Source organism: Camellia sinensis, chromosome 2 (assembly GCF_055761805.1).
Source record: "Camellia sinensis isolate YWXY chromosome 2, ASM5576180v1, whole genome shotgun sequence".
NCBI lineage: Eukaryota > Viridiplantae > Streptophyta > Magnoliopsida > Ericales > Theaceae > Camellia > Camellia sinensis.
Genome location: NC_138962.1, coordinates 79809636 through 79830281, shown reverse-complemented (window position 1 = coordinate 79830281; position 20646 = coordinate 79809636). Strand labels below are relative to the sequence as shown.

The window sequence follows — 20646 nt, the reverse complement described above, 5'->3', positions numbered from 1 at the left end:
TGTACTTATTGAAAAGAAAAGAAAAGAAAAGGAAAAGAAAAGTATCTCTAATCCAAATGGTGATGAAATAATATAATTTGTATACATTAATAATAGAATTCGAGTTGTGAAAACTCTTGCTCAAGTACTAGTTAATTCGAGTTGACCAATTTTAGCTCAAGTACTAACTAAATTAAAATTATACAATTCAAGACCAATTTTTTTTTAGGGTACTTATGTGTAGGTCTTAATAAGTGGACTTATTATCTAGTAGATTTTATGGGAAAAATTTATCATAAAAAAGTCACTAATTGTAAGTTTTAGCGACAATTTATAAAAATCATAACTCAAAAAAGTTACTAATTATCAATTTTTAGCGACATGTGTAAAAAATTGTCACAAAATTATTTTTAGCGGTAATTTTATCAAGACTTATTTTTAATAGGATTTGATAAGAATTAAATTTAACTATTAAGATTTATTGATAATTTATCAAATTTTTTTAAGTTGAACTCAGTTTGTTCGACTTAGGCCCGCACAAGTTACACTCTTGACTTGAAATTTGTAAGTTATAGAAAATATTTAGAGGGAAATGATGAGGATGGTGAAGATGATTGTTACAAGAGATTTGGGGTTCATTAATTATTCCTTTGGTGTTCATTAATTATTCTTTAGAACTATGTTTGATTAGCAAGATTAATAGTGAATTGATTAATAATTTACAGTGAAATTTTTTTTTTAAAAAAAAGTCCTCGATGTATTGATTTGTGATTGTGATTCAATTTTAAACAACAAATAACAATTTTAATCAAACAATCAATAACAAATCGACACAACGATTTAATGTGGAAAAATCACAATTGAACTTCTCTAATTGTGATAAAAAAATATGGGCTAAAATCACAAAACAATCAATTAAAAAAACAAAAAAAAATTATACACAAGAACTCAATTACCTAGTGAATCCACACCTGAATTGACCTGAATCTGATGTGTTTCTTCCACCGTTGTCTTCACCTCAGAATTGCTTTGCCCAACGTTGAATCCACAACATTAATGTCAAATTCACGACGATGAGTTACTTTGGAATCCACCAAAGTTTCAGGCCCAAGTTCTTTGAAATCCACCGATGAACACCTCTCTTTTTTTTTTTGTGAATGAAAGGACAAAACAACCCTTGATGATAGTCAATATGTAATTCGTTGATCAATCGATTATTCTCAAATCATCAAGGAAAACAATATATAAACACCTTCCAATATAGAACACTTTGTTTTTCTTCCCCTCTTAAGAATCTGGACGCGTTTAACCGTAAAACGAGCAAACGACACAATTTATATTAAATAGAATCGTGAAGACTGCTCGAGCAGTGTGACTAAAGGCGGTGCTCACATATAGGCAAACCGCTTGAGAACATCTACTACTCGAGCGGTAAAACATGTTTATCAGAAGTTTAGAATTCAGGCAAAGATACTAGATAAACCACTTTACCGCTTGAGCGCACAAATGACCGCTCGAGTGGTCAAACAACGTTGAATTCTTTTGTGCTTAGTCAGCGAAGTGGCAAATAAGTTCAAAACAAGATACGGAATGTCAGCACAAACTCCTCTATTCGAACACAATTCGTATTGGATTTGCATCTAAACTCTCATAACTCATAGATATAATAGAGCAAATAAAAATACATCTGAATGAAATTTTGTCGAATGTGATTGCCAAACCTAACTTACCGGATTAGTGTGTTGTTAGTTATGTAGTTAGATTAATGAGATAAATAATTTTCTTTTGTTCACGTTTGTTTGGCAATGAATATTACATATTTTCTTTGCATTATTAGATATAGAATTAAAAAATTTGTCACTTTTATTGTATTGAATATCAATCGAAATCTAATCTGAATAACACAAATTATTTTACGTAATTTGACATAGTTTTTTTTGATGTTGAGAAGCTTCGACTATCAATTAGTTCACAATAAATCTTTCTCAAAAAAAAAAAAAGAAGAAAAAGTTCAAAATAAATAAATAAAATTCAGGTATCATTAATCAAACGTAAAAGAGACCAGAAATGCCACAAACTAGTCGACACAACCCATACTCATCATTCGAATGGCATCAAATCGGCCCCCATGCAGTTGGTGGTATATCAAATTTAACCCCCCAAAAATGAAAACTTTGACCATGTATTCTATATTCATCAATTTTCATTCTCTGATCTGTTTAAATCTTAGATTTATAAAGAGAAAAGAAAAAGAAAAAAAGAAAAAATCTACTTTATTTCTCTTTACCTTCCCAGTGTCTAATTAGCAGAAATGATCACACATCTGTATTGCCTAATTTAGGGAAGGGAAGAACTTGAACATGATGGCTTAAATAGACTCTAAACCCTCATTTTTCTGTTTTCTAGGCTTTTAAATTAGAAGTCTTCTACTTCTGGAAATTGTTTCCAAGCCTCTGGCTTGCCATCGTCTACATGAAAACATACCCCCAAAAAAAAAATTTCAGCAGAACACAACATATCATCGATGTACAAATATAAAATCACCCAAAATTATGGCAGGCTCATCATCCACAATCGGCATTTCCAAATTGAATGCCGATTTATCGGATATTGTGAGTATATAAAGCAAGCAACCAACCAAAGACTAAAAAACCTCAGTGTTCTTGCACAGAAGATATCGCCCGTGTCTTGCTGATTTACAGATCTTTTTTGTGTTTTTTGATAATTTCTGTTGCACTCGAAAACTATCTGAAAGCTTCATAATCTCTTGATAATCTCATCTGTATTTGGATTAAATACGACAGCTTCTCCACAAAAAGCTCATCTATTAGCTGAAACATTCACTAACAAAAAGAACTGAGCTCGCTGTTCTTCCCTATCGACCCAAAGAAATCTTCAAACACACTCAGGTCTTTCCAAGTTTTGGGGGCTGTTGGACAAGGAAAAAGCAAACACAAAATAAATAAACTTCCAGGAAGTGAATAGAAAAAATATAAATAAATAAATAAAATGGCAAGATCTACAATAATATTCAAAATTCAACAGTGAAAAAAAATAAGGGTCCTCCCCTCCACATTAAGCACAATAAATAAATTAAAAAAAAATGAAACAAAGATCCGGTAAATGTGAATTTACCTTTTTAAGGGGTGTCTTAGAACTGCTAGGTGTTTGTTTGTAATCAAGCGGTTTTAATATCTCAAAAGAGCACACTAGGGATTTGTCAACACTCAATAGAGCACCTGCATTATCAAACTCCCCACCGTAGTTTGGCGCTGAAAATATTGTGACTAGCCTTCGTTTAGCGAAAAACTCATATCCATCCTCCACTACCTGCATTTCATTTTTTTTTTTTAACTAATCACAATGCTGACCACTTCAATTAAGTAATTATTAGGCTCTTGTAGTTAAATGTGGACAAAACCAATGCAACATGCAGTGCGATGACGACAAACCCATAAAAAAAAGGTAGAACGATTTTTCCCCCCTCCCCTAATTGAGAGGACTTTGCTCGTTTTAAATCAGACTACTAAATTTGAAGGGCTTCTGAGCTCATCAGAAAATTATGCTTCAGCCGAAAGAAGTCAAAGAAGAGATCAAAGTGGCATATATAAGTGAGCTAGTTTAATCAAAAGATACAGATTTTGGATAGAAATGGAAATATTGTTTTTGAAGAGTTAACAGCCTTAACCTTGACAATATTTTATTCGTTAAACCATTCTCTGTACGTATTTATTCTAAAAAAGACCCCTGATGAGTAAATTGAACTGGGTCGGATCATACCAACAAACCTTTTCAACATGTCAAGCAACTAGGAAGAATGAAGTAGGAAGGCTTTACAAAGCTTCTATTTTTCCAATTTGTCTACTACTAAGCAAACTGGAAACTGGTATTTGAGCACACTAAACAAGAAATTTGATTACCTGATGACCCCGGCAAATGAGATCTAGGTCATTCTTATCCAAAAACTCAGCCACCTTGTCAGCTCCAAAAGTACATGAAACACCTCGATCACTATCTGCCCAACCATCAACTCTAGGGTCTGGATCAGACCAGAGTAGATCGCATAGGAGACCATTGTCTGGAATATCAGTTGGCCTCTGAATTTCCGTTATTTGATTCAAATTTTGTAACTCTGGAGAAAGTCCTCCGTGCATGCAAAGTATCTTTTCATCAATGAGGGCAGCGACTGGCAAACAATTAAAGCAGTCGGTGAATATCTTCCAAAGCCTAACGTTGAATCTTCTTTTACATTCATCATAAAATCCATAAATACGATTGATCTTTGCATCTTCGTGGTTTCCCCTTAGAAGGAAAATTTTGTCGGGATATCTTATTTTGTAGGCCAGGAGCAAACAAACTGTTTCCAAACTTTGTCTTCCCCGATCGACATAATCACCAAGAAAGAGGTAATTTGCAGCAGGAGGAAAGCCGCCATATTCAAAAATTCGCAACAAGTCTTGGTATTGTCCATGTATATCACCTGTATGACACTTTCAACATTAGAAGAATTAAGGGTGACAAGGAGAAACACAGCAACAAATAACATTAGCAGCAAAGGATTACATGTGCTAATTTAACAGTAATTTCTCTTAAAAATCTTTGATGCATCATAGTATATGATATGGATCTGGTTGGCCTTGCTCATGCCAATATACCAAAACCATTTCTCACAGATTTCATTAGAAAGAAGCTCTAAAAAAGTGCCAGTTTTTTGGTAGGTTATACTCAATTCCAGAAAGGAAAAAAAAAAAAAAAAAGCGGGAAAAAAATGTAAGAGAGTGAAATGGATATACTCATTTAAGGTTTATTTTTACTTGTGCTATCTCTTTCAGGTGGTTCAATGCAGAATCATCAGTGCCAACATTCTCCCAATAACACCTTTATTTTATTTATTTATTTATTTATTATTAATTTTCTATTATTAGTTATAGTTCCTTCTTCTTCTCAAAGGCAGCAAAATGGATTGCAACCCAATGCATACAAAGCCATAACCTTTTTTTACAAGAACAACTTTGCTACATACCCCTACTAAATTATCAATTTTTCTACGCATCGAGCCGCAATTACGTGTATAGTTGGTACAAAATTTGGTAATTCTCAGTAGGATACCTATCATTTTCCTTACAAGGAATGTAGAATCTTATTTGGTTATGAATCCAGAAAAAAGACACAAGGTATGAATTCTCCTTCACCCTCCTCAACACTCCTTCACATCATAGCAACAACCCAGTAACAGTCTTTCACACCAACACATACAAATAATCCAATCATCCAACAAATACAATTTTCTCTTAAAATTGTCCAAATCATATACAAATTCTCCTAAAAAAAAAGTAAAAAAAGAAGATCTTTATTGAATCCAATACCCAGATTTAGAGAGACCCAAAAATTCCTTTAAACATGAATATATACGGGACACACAAATATAAAACCAAACACATTGAACACAAGTCCTACATGTGCAATTCTCATTTAATTGCTCAAATCCATATATCACAAACAGACAAAATAGCTTTCATAAATATGTTTTGCACAATTCAATCTCACATCTAGAGAGAGAGAGAGAGAGAGAGAGGGAGAGAGAGTGACCACAGATCCTGATGGGGGCATGGAGCTGGAGAAGATTGGGCTGAGAGAGGAAGATTTGGCGAGCGTTGACGCAGAGCTGACGGATCTCACCTTCCGAGAGCTGAACCTGTTTTCCACCCTTTCCCTCCAACAACCTCCTTATTATATCTTCCAAAACACCCCTATCCATCATTCCCTCCATTGTCATCATATTCATTTTTTTACCCAATCCACAAAAACCCACCACCACCACCACTCCTCCTCCAAACACAACCCACTTCCTAATTCAAACAATCAGGATTTGGGATTTGGATAATGGGTTTGGTCATTGATTTGATGAAAGATGATGTCTATTCTATATGGGGCATGTCATTGTCCCTACCCAAATCATGCGTGCTCTGCTCGTCTCTGTTTTTTTGTTTGTTTGTTTGTTTTTTTTCTCTCTGTCTCTCTCTATTTCCATTCCAATCTCTCTGTACAAAATCAGTATTCTCTCTCTCTCTCTCTCTCTCTCTCCTCTTTTTTTTGCCTTTTTCTCTTTTGCCAACTGCCGTTGCGGTTGAAACCTTCAAAAAAGGTAAATTGGACTCTTGACTAAATGGCGCGGGTGCGCACGATAGTGGACTATGGATAAGTCTACACGTGGATGCTGCCGATGGAGTGATTGTCACGGTTCACAAACAGCGAAACCGCGTTAAAAAAAAAATTATTTATTATTATTATTAAATTACACTAAACATCCCAAAGTTTGTTGTTATTGCATTACTACCATTGAAGTTCTGGTTTAATTTGGAAAATAATTTTTGAGAGTTCAAAATTTAAAATTTGTTTGGTTTATAATTTTTTTTTATTATCTCTTTTCTCATTCTCTCATATTTTAAATATCAACCAATCACTTTTTCTTTCTTCTATCTCATTGTCTCATATCTTATATATCAATTAATCATTTTTTTCTCTTGCACTCATTTATTCAACTAAAAAAAAACTACAAATCATTCCAAACTACAAAACTCCATCTACAAAATTATTTTCAAAATATATAACCAAACAAAATTTCAAATTTTGAAAATTCTTTTAAAAAACTTATCTTTCAAAACTAAATCAAATGCAACATTTATTTTTCACTCAAATAAGTTGCATCTTGTGAAAAGTCTAAGCCAAAAGATTTAAATGCCTAATGTTCTTCATTTTATATTTTTTATTATGAATGTAACAAATTAGACATTGTTGCTCACAAATTCTCAATGTCTTGTATAACTTTTTCATTTCGCTTTCAAACAACAAATCTTTTTTTGTCGGTAGATAGTGAAAGTTTTCTATGTAGATAGTAAAATTTCACTATATTTTTGTACAATAATTTTAAATGATGGGTAAGAAAATATAAGAACCTTCGAATTTTTTATTTGATGTAAACACATCTCCAACTTTTTCACAAAAAGAAACAACAAATTTTCCATCTCAAAAAATCATTTCTTCATCTTTTTTCTAAGTAAGAGAGGAAAAGCCTTTATTTATATTTGTAGAGAAGAGCTTTAGCCATGAATGCTAACATTAATAAGGTCATCAAATTGCCATCAAATGTCATCAACTCTAGGCATTAAGGTTAGAGTTACAAAAGTTAAAAACTCATACCTACTAATATAGATATCAATTTCATCATCAAAAGATGAGAGTTACAAAAGTCTAAAACTTCCATATACTTAATATATACAAATAAATATGTATATAATAATGTTTGAATAATTCAAACAGATGAGTCGCAAAACGGATATGGATGTTAGGTTACAACCCGATCTAAGCTTAATATCAAACACATGCACAAAGTAAACCCAACAAAGGACAACTCATCCCATGCTCAAGACTAGGTCAAAGTTCAAGTGAAGACTAAACCCTGCACATGCACAAACATAAGCTTAGGCCCAGTTGGAACCAAGATTAGGTCCAAATCTAACCCCAACTTTTATTGATACTCATTTTATGAGACAATTCTCATTCACAATCTAATACTTTCGACTCATTATTTTTGTGTTGCAACCTTCTCACTTAAGAGAATGCAAAACTACTTAGATCCACCTCAACCGGCGATTGAGTCCCATTTTGATTTTGTAAGAGGGGCTAATTTGAGCCCACTAAATTATTTAGGCCTAATAGCCCAAGATTAGTGGGCCCGAATTTATCGCAAGTCCAAGAATCAGTGGGCCCAGATTTATCGCCATCAAACAGATTGAATCGCTCTAAGCCTCGAAAGGGTTCGGATCCACGAACCTAGAGACTTACTCAGGCCCGGACTCGAAAGGGTATTAGGCAAGCCTAGAGATCCGAGGCACTCGGACTCGAAAGGGTTCGGATCCACGAACCTAGAGGTCCGAAATACTTGGCTTCGAACGGATTCAGACGCAATCTAGAAGTCGCTCCGTTAATGAGTCCCAGAACACTTGCGGGCTCGGAGCTTTCCGGGATCTACGCACCAAAACCATGGGCGTAATGGAGTTCGAACAAAGGACCCGATCCCGAGGACGGTGAGTGGAGACAAATTCACTCTTCGGTTAAACTAGCCTATACCCGAGTCGAGGTGGCACGACCCCGGGGGGTCCATGAGACTCGGCAATATTTTGCGGCAGGACGTCCTCTGGGACTACCCCTGACCCTTTGGGATGATTGGGGATCATTAGTTAGGTGTGGCTAAGAAGAAGGGTTCGCCGAGGGATTGATCTCCTCTTCGGGGTTTTCTCATCCTCGGAGAAGTCACCTACTCGGAGAGGTCACCTCCTCGGACAAGGTGGTTAGAGAGAATATCCCCCATGTGCCTTGCACATGGGCTCCATCCTACATCATGAGGTGCCTATAAATAGCACCCACCCATAGCTTTACAAGGGATGAATTTTGGAGATTTTTAACTCTTGGGAAAGAACTAATTTCCCTTCTCCATTATCAACCTTGAGAGTGAAAGTGGGAGATCAATGGGAGAGCCTTGCCATTATTCTATTCTCTAGCCATTTTGCCTTCTTCTTCACCCAATCTCTTATCTCCATCATCTCCTTTGTTGTTGTGTTCCTAAGTTGAGATTATTGAAGAATCTAAGCCTCTCATCATATTCTAGAGAATTCGAAGTTGTTCTTCAAGGATCTTTGAAGATCTTCGAATTTTCCAACTCCTTTCTTGAACCCTCTCCTACATTTTGGCGACTCTGCTGGGGAGGCGGATTGGTTAATGGTCTCAACGAGATCTGGAATCCACACAACTCCAACAAGGATGGCGGGAGAAGATGAAGTTCACCAACAAGGATCCTCTAATGGTGGTGATGACAGAACCATGACTCCAGATCAACCACTTTTGCTTGAAGCCATTCAAGGACTTCAGAATACTCAGCAAGAGATTCTTACCACTCTTCAGAATCTCACTCACACCATGTTGGTGATGAGTTCTAACTTTGCACCGGCGCCAAATGGGAATCAAACTGGTGGTGGAGCTATTCCCGCCGGAGCGCAAAATCAAATCCAAGGAGAAGTAGGCCCCAATCAGCCTATGGCTCATGGCAACACGGCCACAGTAACACATGCTCAAACCACAGTAGGCGGCGGCAGTTTGCCCATACCCGGGCTCCATGGCGTGCCAAGCCAAGATCCAATGGTGACTAGGGGAGTTTCTAGTGTAATGAATGGTGCTCCGGCGACTGTTGGTGTCCAGGAAAACATAAGGAGCATGATGGCGCAAAAGGGAGCTCTGCCCGTACCTAATATTGTCACGCCACCAGTAAATGTTACCCAAGCACCAAGCGGGCCTCCTTTGGTGCCGACAATAAATCTGCAAGCACAACCCGGTATAGCGGCGCTGTACGGTGGACTTTACGGGCCTCAATTCAATATCCCATCACCAACTGGCTTGTCTATAGGCGCTGATGGCCAGTATCGTCAAATGTCCTCACCAATGATGAATTCGCAGCACCAGAATGGCCAAGACGCCCCTAGCTCAGTCTTCGGGTACATAAGCCAAGTCCCGGGAATACCACCATCAAACTCTCTCCCTCAACAGTTTCTCACTCTCGCCGATGTGCAGGCCATGTTCGATCTCGAACGGGGCAAGAGGACCTTACCCTATTTGCTGAGCTATCCATACCCTGAGGGGTATACAGTGCCGAAGTTCATCAAGTTCGACGGCAAACAAGGAAATGCCCGAGAACATGTTGTGCGATTCATCGAGACTCTGGGTATTCATGGTTCAAACCACGTCCTCCGACTGAGAGAATTCTCTAAGTCCCTCACCGACCGAGCATATAGTTGGTATGTTAATTTGGCCCCAAACTCTGTCCGAAGTTGGGAGGAAATGGTTAACAAATTCCACTCCAAGTTCTTTCAAGTGGCGGAGAAGGTGACCACACTTACATTGTGTAAAGAGAAGCAACAAGAAAGTGAAGACATCCTTGACTACGTCAAAAGGTTTCAGGACAAAGCCGTAGATTGTCATGAAGCAGTCGAGGAGAGTTATCTGGTTCAAATCTGTCTAGAAGGGGCATTGAGCAGGTACAAAATGTTTCTAGTTAATCACAAGCTACCCACCTTCTCGACATTAATGGAAGCAGCTCGGAACATTAGCATTCCTCAGGCTCAGGAGTCCGGATTTAAGGCCAGTTACAAGACTAGTTTCAAATCGTCTCATGGACCTATTGTTGCTGCTGCATGTGGAATCGAGGAAGTGAAAGCTCTAGTTAAGGAATGGGTGGCTGACGGAGAGCTAAAATTGCCTTATGTTGAAGAAATGCCATCAAAAAAGGACCGTGAGAGCCCTGAATTCTGTGTCTACCATCGTACATTGAAACATCCGACAGAGAAGTGTTGGACTCTCAGGAAAATCTTCAAAGATAAAGTCGAGGCAGACGAATTGAGGTTCAAAAAGCAAAGGACTCAAGACATCCGAGAACAACCATATCCTCAACACCGAGACAAGGGCAAGAATGTTGCTATGATAGCTTATGAAGGCCCGATGATCGAGGCTATCGCCAATCTCGATGACGATGATTGTTATCTGGACGACATCCTCGAGCCAGAGGGTGAGCAAGTTTACTATGGAAGTGCTCTCGATCCAGAGGGCAGAACATTTATGACTCATGGCGAAGATCCCTTTGATCCAGAAGGAGGAGAAGAGTACTACGGAAGAGGAGGACACCATGTTTATGTGGCATCTTATTTTGAAGAGACCGAGGAGATGGTTAACTACGAGCCTCCAAGAGTGGAAAAAGATCCGGATCACTATGCCAAAACCTTGCAAGACTGTGTAAAGTTCAAGCAGTTCTTTGACCAGCTTGGACTTTCCAAGGAGGCAAGAACAGAAATCACCAAGTCTATCATTAATATAGCCGAGGCACACCATGAGGAATGCATGTCGACTGAGGGATCTATCCCGAGGAAGGCAAAAGAGCAATCTAGTGCCATTACTTTCTCCGAGGTTGATCGGAAGTATCCTTTTTCTCACAATCGCCCGCTTTATGTGACTGCTTTTATTAACGGGGTTGAGTTCAAAAGGGCCTTTCTAGATAGTGGAGCCTCTATCAACATTATGACTCGCGCTACTCTAGAAAAGGCCGGAATCTCTGAAGAACGCATTGTGAAGTAGCCGATAGTCATCACTGGCTTCGGTGGAGAAAGGAGAGTTACTATCGGATGCGTAACAGTTGATTTAGCCGTTAGAGAGATTCGCTCGGCCACCAAGTTCCATATTATCGATTCTGAGGCAAATTATCACATCATTCTAGGGAGGACCTGGATGCATAGATATGGGGCTGTACCATCAAGTTATCATCAGTGCGTTAAGGCTAAATGGGGAAAGAAGACGGTGACAATTCAAGCTACAGAAAGGCCTTTCGAGATCCATGAAGCTCATTATTCTGATGCCATCTACTTCACTGAATTGGCTGTCGAAGAAGTTCCCACCACCTCTAAGCCTCGGGGGGTCAAAATTCCTCGTTGGGAGGATATCAAAGATGACAAGGAGCCGATGGCAGAATCAAGTAAGCGGGCGATGTCTAGACCAGAAAGTCCGCCTATTCCTTGGAAGGTGATGAAAGTTCGAGAAGGAGGCAAGATGGTGTACTATTTATGAAGGTGTGGGGAGTCGGTTTCTTCAGTCACCGACTCCGAGTCAAAAGAAGAGCCTCCTGACAATGATATAGTAATAAAGCCTGAAGTGGCTCCAGAATGCATGCAAGATGGGCCGAAGCCTCAGCCCGAACAACTTATTGAAATAGATTTGAGTGATGGACAAGACGCACCGAGGCCGGTATTCGTAAGTTCGAGCCTTAGCCCAGAGAAGCGGGAACAGTTGTTAAAGTTGATAAGCCGATACTCAGATGTGTTTGCTTGGTCATATAAGGAAATGCCCGGACTAGATCCTGACCTAGTCTCCCACTATCTCGATGTGTTCCCAAACTCGAAGCCAATTAAGCAAGCTGCTCAAAAATATCATCCAGATCTCGAAGAGAAGATTAAGGAGGAGATTGAAAAACTTCAACAGGCTGGTTTCATCCGGCCAATACAGTACCCCACGTGGTTAGCAAACATCGTGCCAGTAAAGAAGAAGAATGGCCAAATTAGAGTATGTGTAGACTTTCGAGATTTGAACAAATCTTGCCCGAAGGATGAATTCCCTCTTCCTCACATCGACACCCTCGTGGATACTACCTCGGGACACCAGATGTTCTCATTCATGGACGGATTCAGTGGATACAATCAGATTAAGATGGCTGAAGAGGACGCAGAAAAGACTGCTTTTAGAACACCTCTCGGAAACTTCTTATATACAGTCATGCCTTTCGGACTCAAGAATGCCGGTGCAACTTACCAAAGGGCTATGACTGCAATCTTTCATGACATGATCCATCATGAGGTGGAAGATTATGTTGATGATCTAGTGGTGAAATCCAAGAGAGAAGAAAACCATCTTCGAGACCTTGAGAAGGTATTCAAGAGGTGCCAGAAATTCAAAATGAGGATGAATCCTCTCAAATGTGCTTTCGGGGTGACGGCCGGGAAGTTCCTCGGGTTTCTTGTACATAGGCATGGTATCGAGGCAGATGAAGACAAGGTCAAATCTATCAGAGCAATGCCTCTCCCGCATTCTCAGAAGGAGTTAAAGAAGTTCCTCGGGAAGGTGTCTTATATTCGGAGGTTCATCCCAGCACTTGCAGAGATCTCTGCCCCTTTCGGTTCATTGTTAAAAGGAGATGCCAAGTTCGAGTGGAACCAGGAGCACCAAAAGGCCTTTGAGAGAATCAAGGCGGCCTTGACCTCGCCTCAGACCATGATAGCCCCGCAACCCGGGGTGCCTCTAATGTTGTACTTAACTTCAACCCCCAAGTCCATAGGGGCATTATTGGTCCAAGATATAGATGGAGTAGAACGCCCGGTGTATTACATCAGTCGGAAGATTCGAGGAGCAGAAGTCCGATATACTCCGGTAGAGAGACATTGTTTAGCTTTGGTATTCACTGCCCAAAAGCTCAGACATTACTTCCTAGCACATCAGATTCAGATTGTTACTAGAAGTGATCCAATCCGATACCTCCTCAGCAAGCCTGCTCTAACCGGGAAGGTGGCAAGATGGTTATTAGCACTGGGTGAATTCGAGATCACATGTGTAGCCCCCAAGGCGATCAAAAGCCAAGCCTTAGCTGATCTCCTTGCCCAATTTCCAAGTGGTGACTATGAACCAGTGAATGAAGAATTAAGAGGAGAGGTGCACGCAGCTATGGCTTCCGAGGAAAGCTTCTGGACATTGAGCTTTGACGGAGCAGCAGCCGGAGGGAAGGGAGGAACCGGGATAGTCCTTACAAGCAAAAGTGGGGAAAAGTTATATTTGTCTTATAAACTGGATTTCCATTGTTCGAATAACGAAGCTGAGTATGAGGCTCTTATTTTAGGCTTGATAGCAGCTGATAAGCATAGTATCAAGAAGATTCGGATCCGGGGGGACTCAAAGCTGATAGTGAAGCAAGTTTCAGGACAGTTCGTCTTAAAGGAGCCTGCCTTGGCCACATATCGAACAACAGTCCAAAGGCTTCTTGACAAATTTCAGAAGGTCGAAATAGAGCATGTGCCTCGCTCCGACAACAAGTTTTCAGATGCCCTCGCAACATTAGGGGCAAGAGTTGACATTCCAGAGGAAGAGGCAACAATTGTTATCAAGAAGAGAACAGAACCTTCAATAATAAGTGGATTCTCGCAGCCACAGAATTGAGTACAAAGTGGGTCGAAGCAATTCCTCTGAAGAACGCTACGGGGCCTGCAGTTGCGAACTTCATCAAGGAGAATATCATTTGCCGATTTGGAGTACCAAACACCATCCTCTCGGATAACGGCACTCCCTTCATAAACAAATATGTGAAGAGCCTCCTAGAGACTTACCAAGTGAAGCATCACAAATCCACACCCTACTATCCAAAAGGGAATGGGCAGGCGGAAGCCACAAACAAGACACTGATAAGGATTCTGAGCAAGATGATGGATGAGTTTGGGGGGACTTGGTCCGAACAGTTGATAGTAGCCCTATGGGCGTATCGCACTTCGAAGAGAAAGCCAACTCAAGCAACTCCTTACTCCCTTGTGTATGGGTCCGAGGCAGTGTTACCTATAGAGTTGGAAACGCCATCTGCTCGAATGGCTCTCGCCTCGGGGATGGTATTGGAGCCTCGAACCACCAGATTGGAAGCATTAGAGGAAAAGCATGACAGAACTGCAAAAGTCATGGAAAGGTATCATGAGTCCATCGCCCGAGCCTATAACCAGACTGTGATACCAAGGAAGTTTGAAGAAGGTGATCTAGTATGGAAGATTGTAGACCCAATCATGCGAGGACAACCTTTGCCCAAGTTTTCTCCAAAATGGGAAGGGCCCTACAAGGTGGTTCAGGCGAGCTCAAGCGGGTACTACAAACTTGTAAGGGTTGAAGACGGCTTCCGAACTGGACCGCTCAATGCAAAGTTTATCAAGCATTACTACCCATAGTTGGACTCATCTATGTTGAAATTCATTTTCATTTTCTTACTTTGTCTAAAAGTCGTATTTCCCTTACGCTATGAAGAAGCTGGTTTTCTCTATGGTGTATGTTTTATCCCATCACTTGCAGTGAATTTATTATACTTTTGCCAAGAAAGTTGAAGAACTAATGAGAATATTTCAGCTTTTATAAACATGTGCATATGATTGTTCTTTCCATTGTATCATTCGAAATAAATATTTTATCAAGTAGAATGAGAAAACAATGCGAAAATATCCAAACAACAAAAATTTTGCCATTTCATTGCATTGTCCTAGATAAAACATTTTTATCGAAAGGGGCAAGAAAGTAATGATAAAAAAAAAAAAACTCAATCTTTCCTAAAGATACCCTCGAAGAAGCTGCCCGTCACGTCTACATCTGGAGGACAAACAGTAGAGTGTGCCTCTAAAGTCTCCAAGACCCGAGCATAACCCGACTCAAGTTCACGAAGAGTTGCCTTTGTCTCATCTATAGAGGTGCGATAAGAGGCAAGCACACACATAAGTTCCAGCCGATGACTGGCGTTCGAAGCTATATCCAGGCGCTTCCGAAGCCATGATAAGTCCACTTGGTGACGCTCCATGTCAGAGATCCCCTGATACGCCGTCTCGACTACTTTCCCATTAAGGTCACACAACCATTGCCTGTCCAAGCTATATAAGATAGTGGCAAAAGACTCGAGAAGAGCAGTCTGAATGAGTGGACACTGGCAAGCAAATGAAGCAAAGGTCTCCGGGTAACTTGAATGCACAAGCTGTAGAACTGAAGCAAACTCAGGAGCTACCCAATAATGGAGAAATGATACTTTGCCAGAAGCTGAAGGAGGAATTAGGGCCGGAAAGCTGCTAGTCTCAGGAATCTCCCCAATGTCTATCGGGTTAGATGAACCACCCGGAGGGGTAACTCCCGGCAGAGGTCCCGAGCCTGAGAATGCCGAACGATAAGGGGAAAGATCAAAAGCATCACTATCAATGTGGAAATCACTAAGATTCAGATCCAAAATATTCGAAGGCACTGGCAATGAAGAACCTCTGGCAGTCGTCTCAAAGGCAGGTGTCCCCCCTTGAGAAGGAGAACCGTGAGGAGTTACAAAGAGAGTCGGAGTAGAGCCCGAGGCAGGTGAAGGCAGGACCCCGGTAACAGCTAACACTGGAGCAGAGTCCGAGGCAGGTGAAGGTAGGACCCCGGTAGCAGCTAACACTGGAGCAAAGTCCGAGGCAGGTGAAGGCAGGACCCCGGTAGCAGCTAACACTGGAGCAGAGTCTGAGGTAGGTGAAGGCAAGACCCCGTTAGCAGCTAACACTGAAGAAAAGATAAGAAGGCCTTATTAGAGGTAGGGAACAGGAAAGTCATTTGAGTAAAGATTTCTCACAGATAGAAGTAAATGACAAACTTCAGAAAGAAAGATTACCAGAGGGAGAATCAATATGCAAAGCCGGAGCAACTGAAGGACTCCTAGCATCAGCAAGGTCACTTGGCCGTATAGAGAGCACCTGATCGATCTCAATGTCTGACGAAGCCTGAACAGTAGCAGTCATCCCTGAAGAAGGAAGGAGGGCCGGAGGATGAGAATCACCATAAGTGCCAGAGCGAGTCTCAGAGATCTCTAGCACATCTACCTCCACACCATTCCCAGAGGCGCACCTCATCTCTACATTGCTTCTAGAAGCATGGCCCGCGGCATCAATTTCTGTGGCATCAGTCCCTCCAGCAATCTCAACATCAGAACGGTGAGCCCCAATAACCTCGTCACCAAGATAACGCTCCTCCTCAGCCACGGTAGGGCGGTGACGACGCATACGTGGAATAAGGTCACAAAAATGGTCAGAGGACTCAGCCTCATCATCATCATCATCTATAACTGCTATACGAGAGGTGCACATCTTCACAAGTCTTGCAGACAAAGGGAGGGTGTCGTCCAAGTCTGAGTCCGGCCTGGGGGAGGCAGCATGGCCAGGAGCCACGGTACTGAGAACGTCAACAACCGCAGGATCCTGCACAACATGGGCAAATAAAAGTTTTCATTTTTAGAAGGTATAGTCGCAAAAAGGAAAGTAGCTTCAAATCAAAAATTTCGGGTACCTCATGAAGCCTTTTGGAAAGGCGAGGAGCGGAAGGACTGGCATCAGAAGTCCTCTTGTGAGCCATCTTCTTAAGGCGGGTCGTCCGAGGACCAGAGACCTTATTCAAAGGGACTGGCTCCGGAGAAGTAATTGCCAAGCTAGAAGCAGATGCCCGAGCAGAAGGGTCAGTTGGAGCAGATGAGGTGAAGAAACTCTCGTACATGTAGTCAGATTTTCGACTCTCGGGTAGCCGAAGAGAAGAATCCTTCTTATAAATCGGCGGAGGCAAACATACGGTCGGTCTGCTCTAGACAAATGCAATAAACGCATCGATATTCTTCTGCCAATACCGCCTGAAAGAAGGGGTGAAACCCCCTACTCGGCTCAAGCCTGGCATCGTCAAAGAGCCGGATATGGGAAGCACGGTGTGTACAAGCCCGCGACTGAAGCGCCCGTAGCTCGCTGAAAATGATAATAAAGGAGGTGCTGGCCCCGGGGCACATTGATCAAACCCGAATTGACATGCTACGCGGTCAGGCCTATAAACGGCACTATCAACGCCTTCCTCATGCCACACCGGTAATGAACTCGGACGGATCATAATCAGCATATCAACAAAGGGTGCAGGGATGTTCTTCGGCAAAGGAAAGGACACCGAGCGGGAGGAACCATGATAGATAAGCGGTGTGGCCACACCCACAGGTGGGCATACATACGGCTGTGCCACAAAGCGTCGGGGATCATCCACCAGAGTATTCAAGGATAAGGTGGAAATGGTACGTGACCACCGTGTAATCAACGGCTGGCAAGACTTCGCTTTCTCAAATGTCCGAGACCCATCAGTATCGAGCACGGGGATGCCATCTTTATCCACTTTCTCCCGAAGAACTTCTGCCTCAAATACAGTCGGAGCAGGGGCAAATTTTGGGAACCTCTCGAAGAAGAAACATAGCAAGAATTGGCTGTGAATAAAGGAGACAGGCTCATATCGACCCACGGAGCGAACCATATCTCGATGTAGTAAATCCAGCCGATAGTAGAGATTCCCAAGAAATAGTGGAGCCAAAGGGATCCGATCTCCTCTGAAGAGCCTGACTGCCAAGGGGAAGACGAAAGGATTGAGGGAATCTGGAGGTGTGCTCGGAAGAATGAAGAATGAAAGGAAGCAAGCCAGAAATCCCAAGAAATAGAGCCTGGAGCCATACATCGGACCGGCCTCATACTCTCGAGAGTCAGGGTCAGCATCTCTGGCCAAGGGCTGAAGATCCTTGAAGAAGTGGCGGATCCATGCAGTATAGGAGGCACGGTCCGTCCTTACTCGACTAGTCCTCCTCGCTGAACCATCGAAAACGGAACTCCACCGACCACAAGTTTGAAGATTTAGTTTCAGAGATTGGATCAAAGAATCATCTTCAGGGGGTGTTTGCTCAGGGTCGAAGGCATCAGGGCCGGTCACTTCCAGACGCAGCAACATGAACACATCCTCGAGGGTGGGCCCTATCTCGTGCTGGCCAAGTATAAAGATGTGTGTCTCAGTGCTCCACCGAAGAGCCATGGCTTCCAGGCTAGCATTGTTGCGACGGATGGATAGAGATTTAGATATTTTCACCGGGATCAATAGCCGGGCCTCTTGAAGCCGCTGACAGAAGCTTTTGTCCGAGAGGACATTATCGACCCACTCCTGCCAACCAAAAGGAGGGTTTGAGAAGGCCTTGAACTGAGGATAACAGTATGGAAAGTCCCCCTGCTCAATTCGAAAGCGTAGCACCGAGAAAGGAGAAATGAGGGCCTCCTGGCCAGAGTCAGTGTCCTCAGTGAGACATAATGGAGCCCCCTTCGGAGATAGAAGAGAAGTGGTAGAGGTAGCCGCCCGCCAGAAGGGGTCCTTCCGACCAAAATAAGGAGATTTCCTCTACTCAGATACCGGAGGTACATCCCTCTCTTTCATGAGAGCCGGTTCCGATGACCCCGGGACAACGGGTTTCTTTCGAGAAGACATATGGCTGAAATAACCTGTATAAATATTAAAGAGTTGACCGTATTAAAATTCAAAATATTGTTACATGCAACATGATGGGTTTATCAACAAATTCAACTTCGGACGTCATCAACAATTCATTTTCTTGGATATTCTTCAAGCTCAACAAATTTTAATACCAATGGGTGCATCATCAACATATAGATTTTCGTCTTCTATCATCAATAAGAGGTGCAATGTCATAGGTCGCTTCATGATGAAGTTCAATTGGGTCAATTTCTTAAAGTCACTATGTTCTATATTAAAGGTCCAATTTATACGGGGTTCAAAATTTGGACAGAGTGAAGTTCAATAGCAAATTTCAGGCCCAAGATCCGAAGTATTTTACATTTCTCATCAGTAGCAAGATTCAATGGATTGTCATGTGAATTACAAGAGTGTTCCTCCCAAGTCAATATTATTTGCTCAATTCAAGTGGCAAATATTCTATTACGAGGGCAAAATTCAGCAGCAATGGTTCAAGTTATGCAATAGTCCAGAATTTCTTTGGCAAATTTCAAGTCAGAAAAATCGTTTAAATAAATCCCATAGCCTATTTCAAAAATTGCAAAATCCAAACAAATTCAGGCCTCACATTGGAATTTCAAATCACCAATATTAAGGCTTAGTGTATCAAAGTCTTTGAGCTAAAAAAAATGGGAATTAGAAATTCTGAAAAGCTTACTCTACAAAAAAGTTTACACCAAGATTAAAATATATATTTATATATATATATATACTTACCCACAGATTTGACGGAGTAGATTTAAGCCAACAATGACAAAGAAGAAGCTGAGAAATAGTGCCAACCGAGAAATGGTGCAAACCGGAGCCGGAGCAAGCCGCAGCTATAGGCAGTGGCAAGGCCGCAAGTGTGAGACGCACAAGCACGGATCGTAGATATGAAACAAGCACACTCAAGGCCGACGACGAGCTGTGCAGTGCTAGGCAAGATCATACACGTCGCGTTGAGTGGGCGGACGTGTGTGGTCAATGTCGGACAATCCGAAGCCGGAGGCAGCAGTGTTGTCGCAGAGGAGTTGACAACCACACGGGTCCCGTTGAATGGGCAACGGTGTGGTCGTCTCTGGGCAGTCGGGATCGATGGCGAAGTTGCAGCAGAGAGGCCAACAGTGGTCGAGCTCGGCAGTCTAAGGCCAGAAGCGGCAGTGACGTCGTTGAGGAGTTGGTGACCACACACGACGCGTTGAACGGGCGACGTGTGTGGTGGGTACCGGAACAACAGTCAAGGCTGGCGGAGAGGTCGCAACGGAGAGACCGACAACGGGTTGGCGATGAAGCTGCAGCGGAGGCGATGAACAACGTACAACCTGAAAATTTTCGATAGTGAAGTAAGGAAGATGAAGCTTGGGTTGATCTTAGTTTGCAGAGAAAGTGTGCCGAAATGGGTCCTTGGAGTTTGATCTCCTGCAAATAAATTAAAAAAAAAAAATTCGTTACTGAGGTAAGGAAGATGAAGCACAGAAAAGAAAATAAATAAATAAAAGAGATGCCGTGGATGCAAGTAACTGGGGTCGGCCTCTGTTATTGCAGAAACAGAGCTTTCTTGAAGATGAAGAAGCTGGGTCTCTCTTTTTAGAGAGAGGAAGTGTGCTGCCGAATAGGTCTTGCCTAAAAGAGAATTAGGGTTTTTGTCCATATCTCCAAAAAGGAAAAAATATAATATAAAAAGAAAAAGATAAAGTTTGTTTCTGGTGACCTCAAAAGTGATAAGGCTATGTATATATAAAATATGTGGTTTTGAAACTTTACAGGTTGTTGAACGAAAGTAATAAAATAAAATGTGTGTAGCTGTTAAAAAAAAAAAAAAAAAAAAAAGTACAAAAAATTTTTTTTTTTGCTTGTCAATTTTTTCTGTAAATTGAAGTGCGTCATCAACTTTATCCATAGGCTCTGTCGTGACAAAATGTTTTTTTTTTTGGGGAACGTGATGCGAAACAGGGTCGAAGAAATGACAGTATGCATGTC

General features: G+C 41.5%; 1 protein-coding gene across 1 annotated transcript; it reads right to left on the bottom strand.

Annotated features, from left to right (window-relative positions):
* Window positions 1–2369: 2369 nt before the first annotated feature.
* LOC114319675 (serine/threonine-protein phosphatase PP1 isozyme 9) lies at window positions 2370–6117 on the bottom strand. Its single transcript, XM_028266727.2, has 4 exons — window positions 5569–6117; window positions 3900–4459; window positions 3115–3309; window positions 2370–2908 (listed from the first exon to the last, which is right to left on the bottom strand). The coding sequence occupies exons 1-4, from the start codon at window positions 5762–5764 to the stop codon at window positions 2885–2887; spliced, it is 975 nt and encodes a 324-aa protein (XP_028122528.1). The 5' UTR covers window positions 5765–6117; the 3' UTR covers window positions 2370–2884.
* Between the last annotated feature and the right edge of the window lie 14529 nt (window positions 6118–20646).

Coding starts and splice junctions, on each gene's coding strand:
- LOC114319675 (XM_028266727.2), bottom strand. CDS start 5,764: ATGAATATGATGACAATGGAGGGAATGATGGATAGGGGTGTTTTGGAA. Junction 4,460..5,568: donor TGCCCCCATCAGGATCTGTG/GTCACTCTCTCT, acceptor AGTGTCATACAG/GTGATATACATGGACAATAC. Junction 2,909..3,114: donor CTAAGACACCCCTTAAAAAG/GTAAATTCACAT, acceptor CTTGTCCAACAG/CCCCCAAAACTTGGAAAGAC.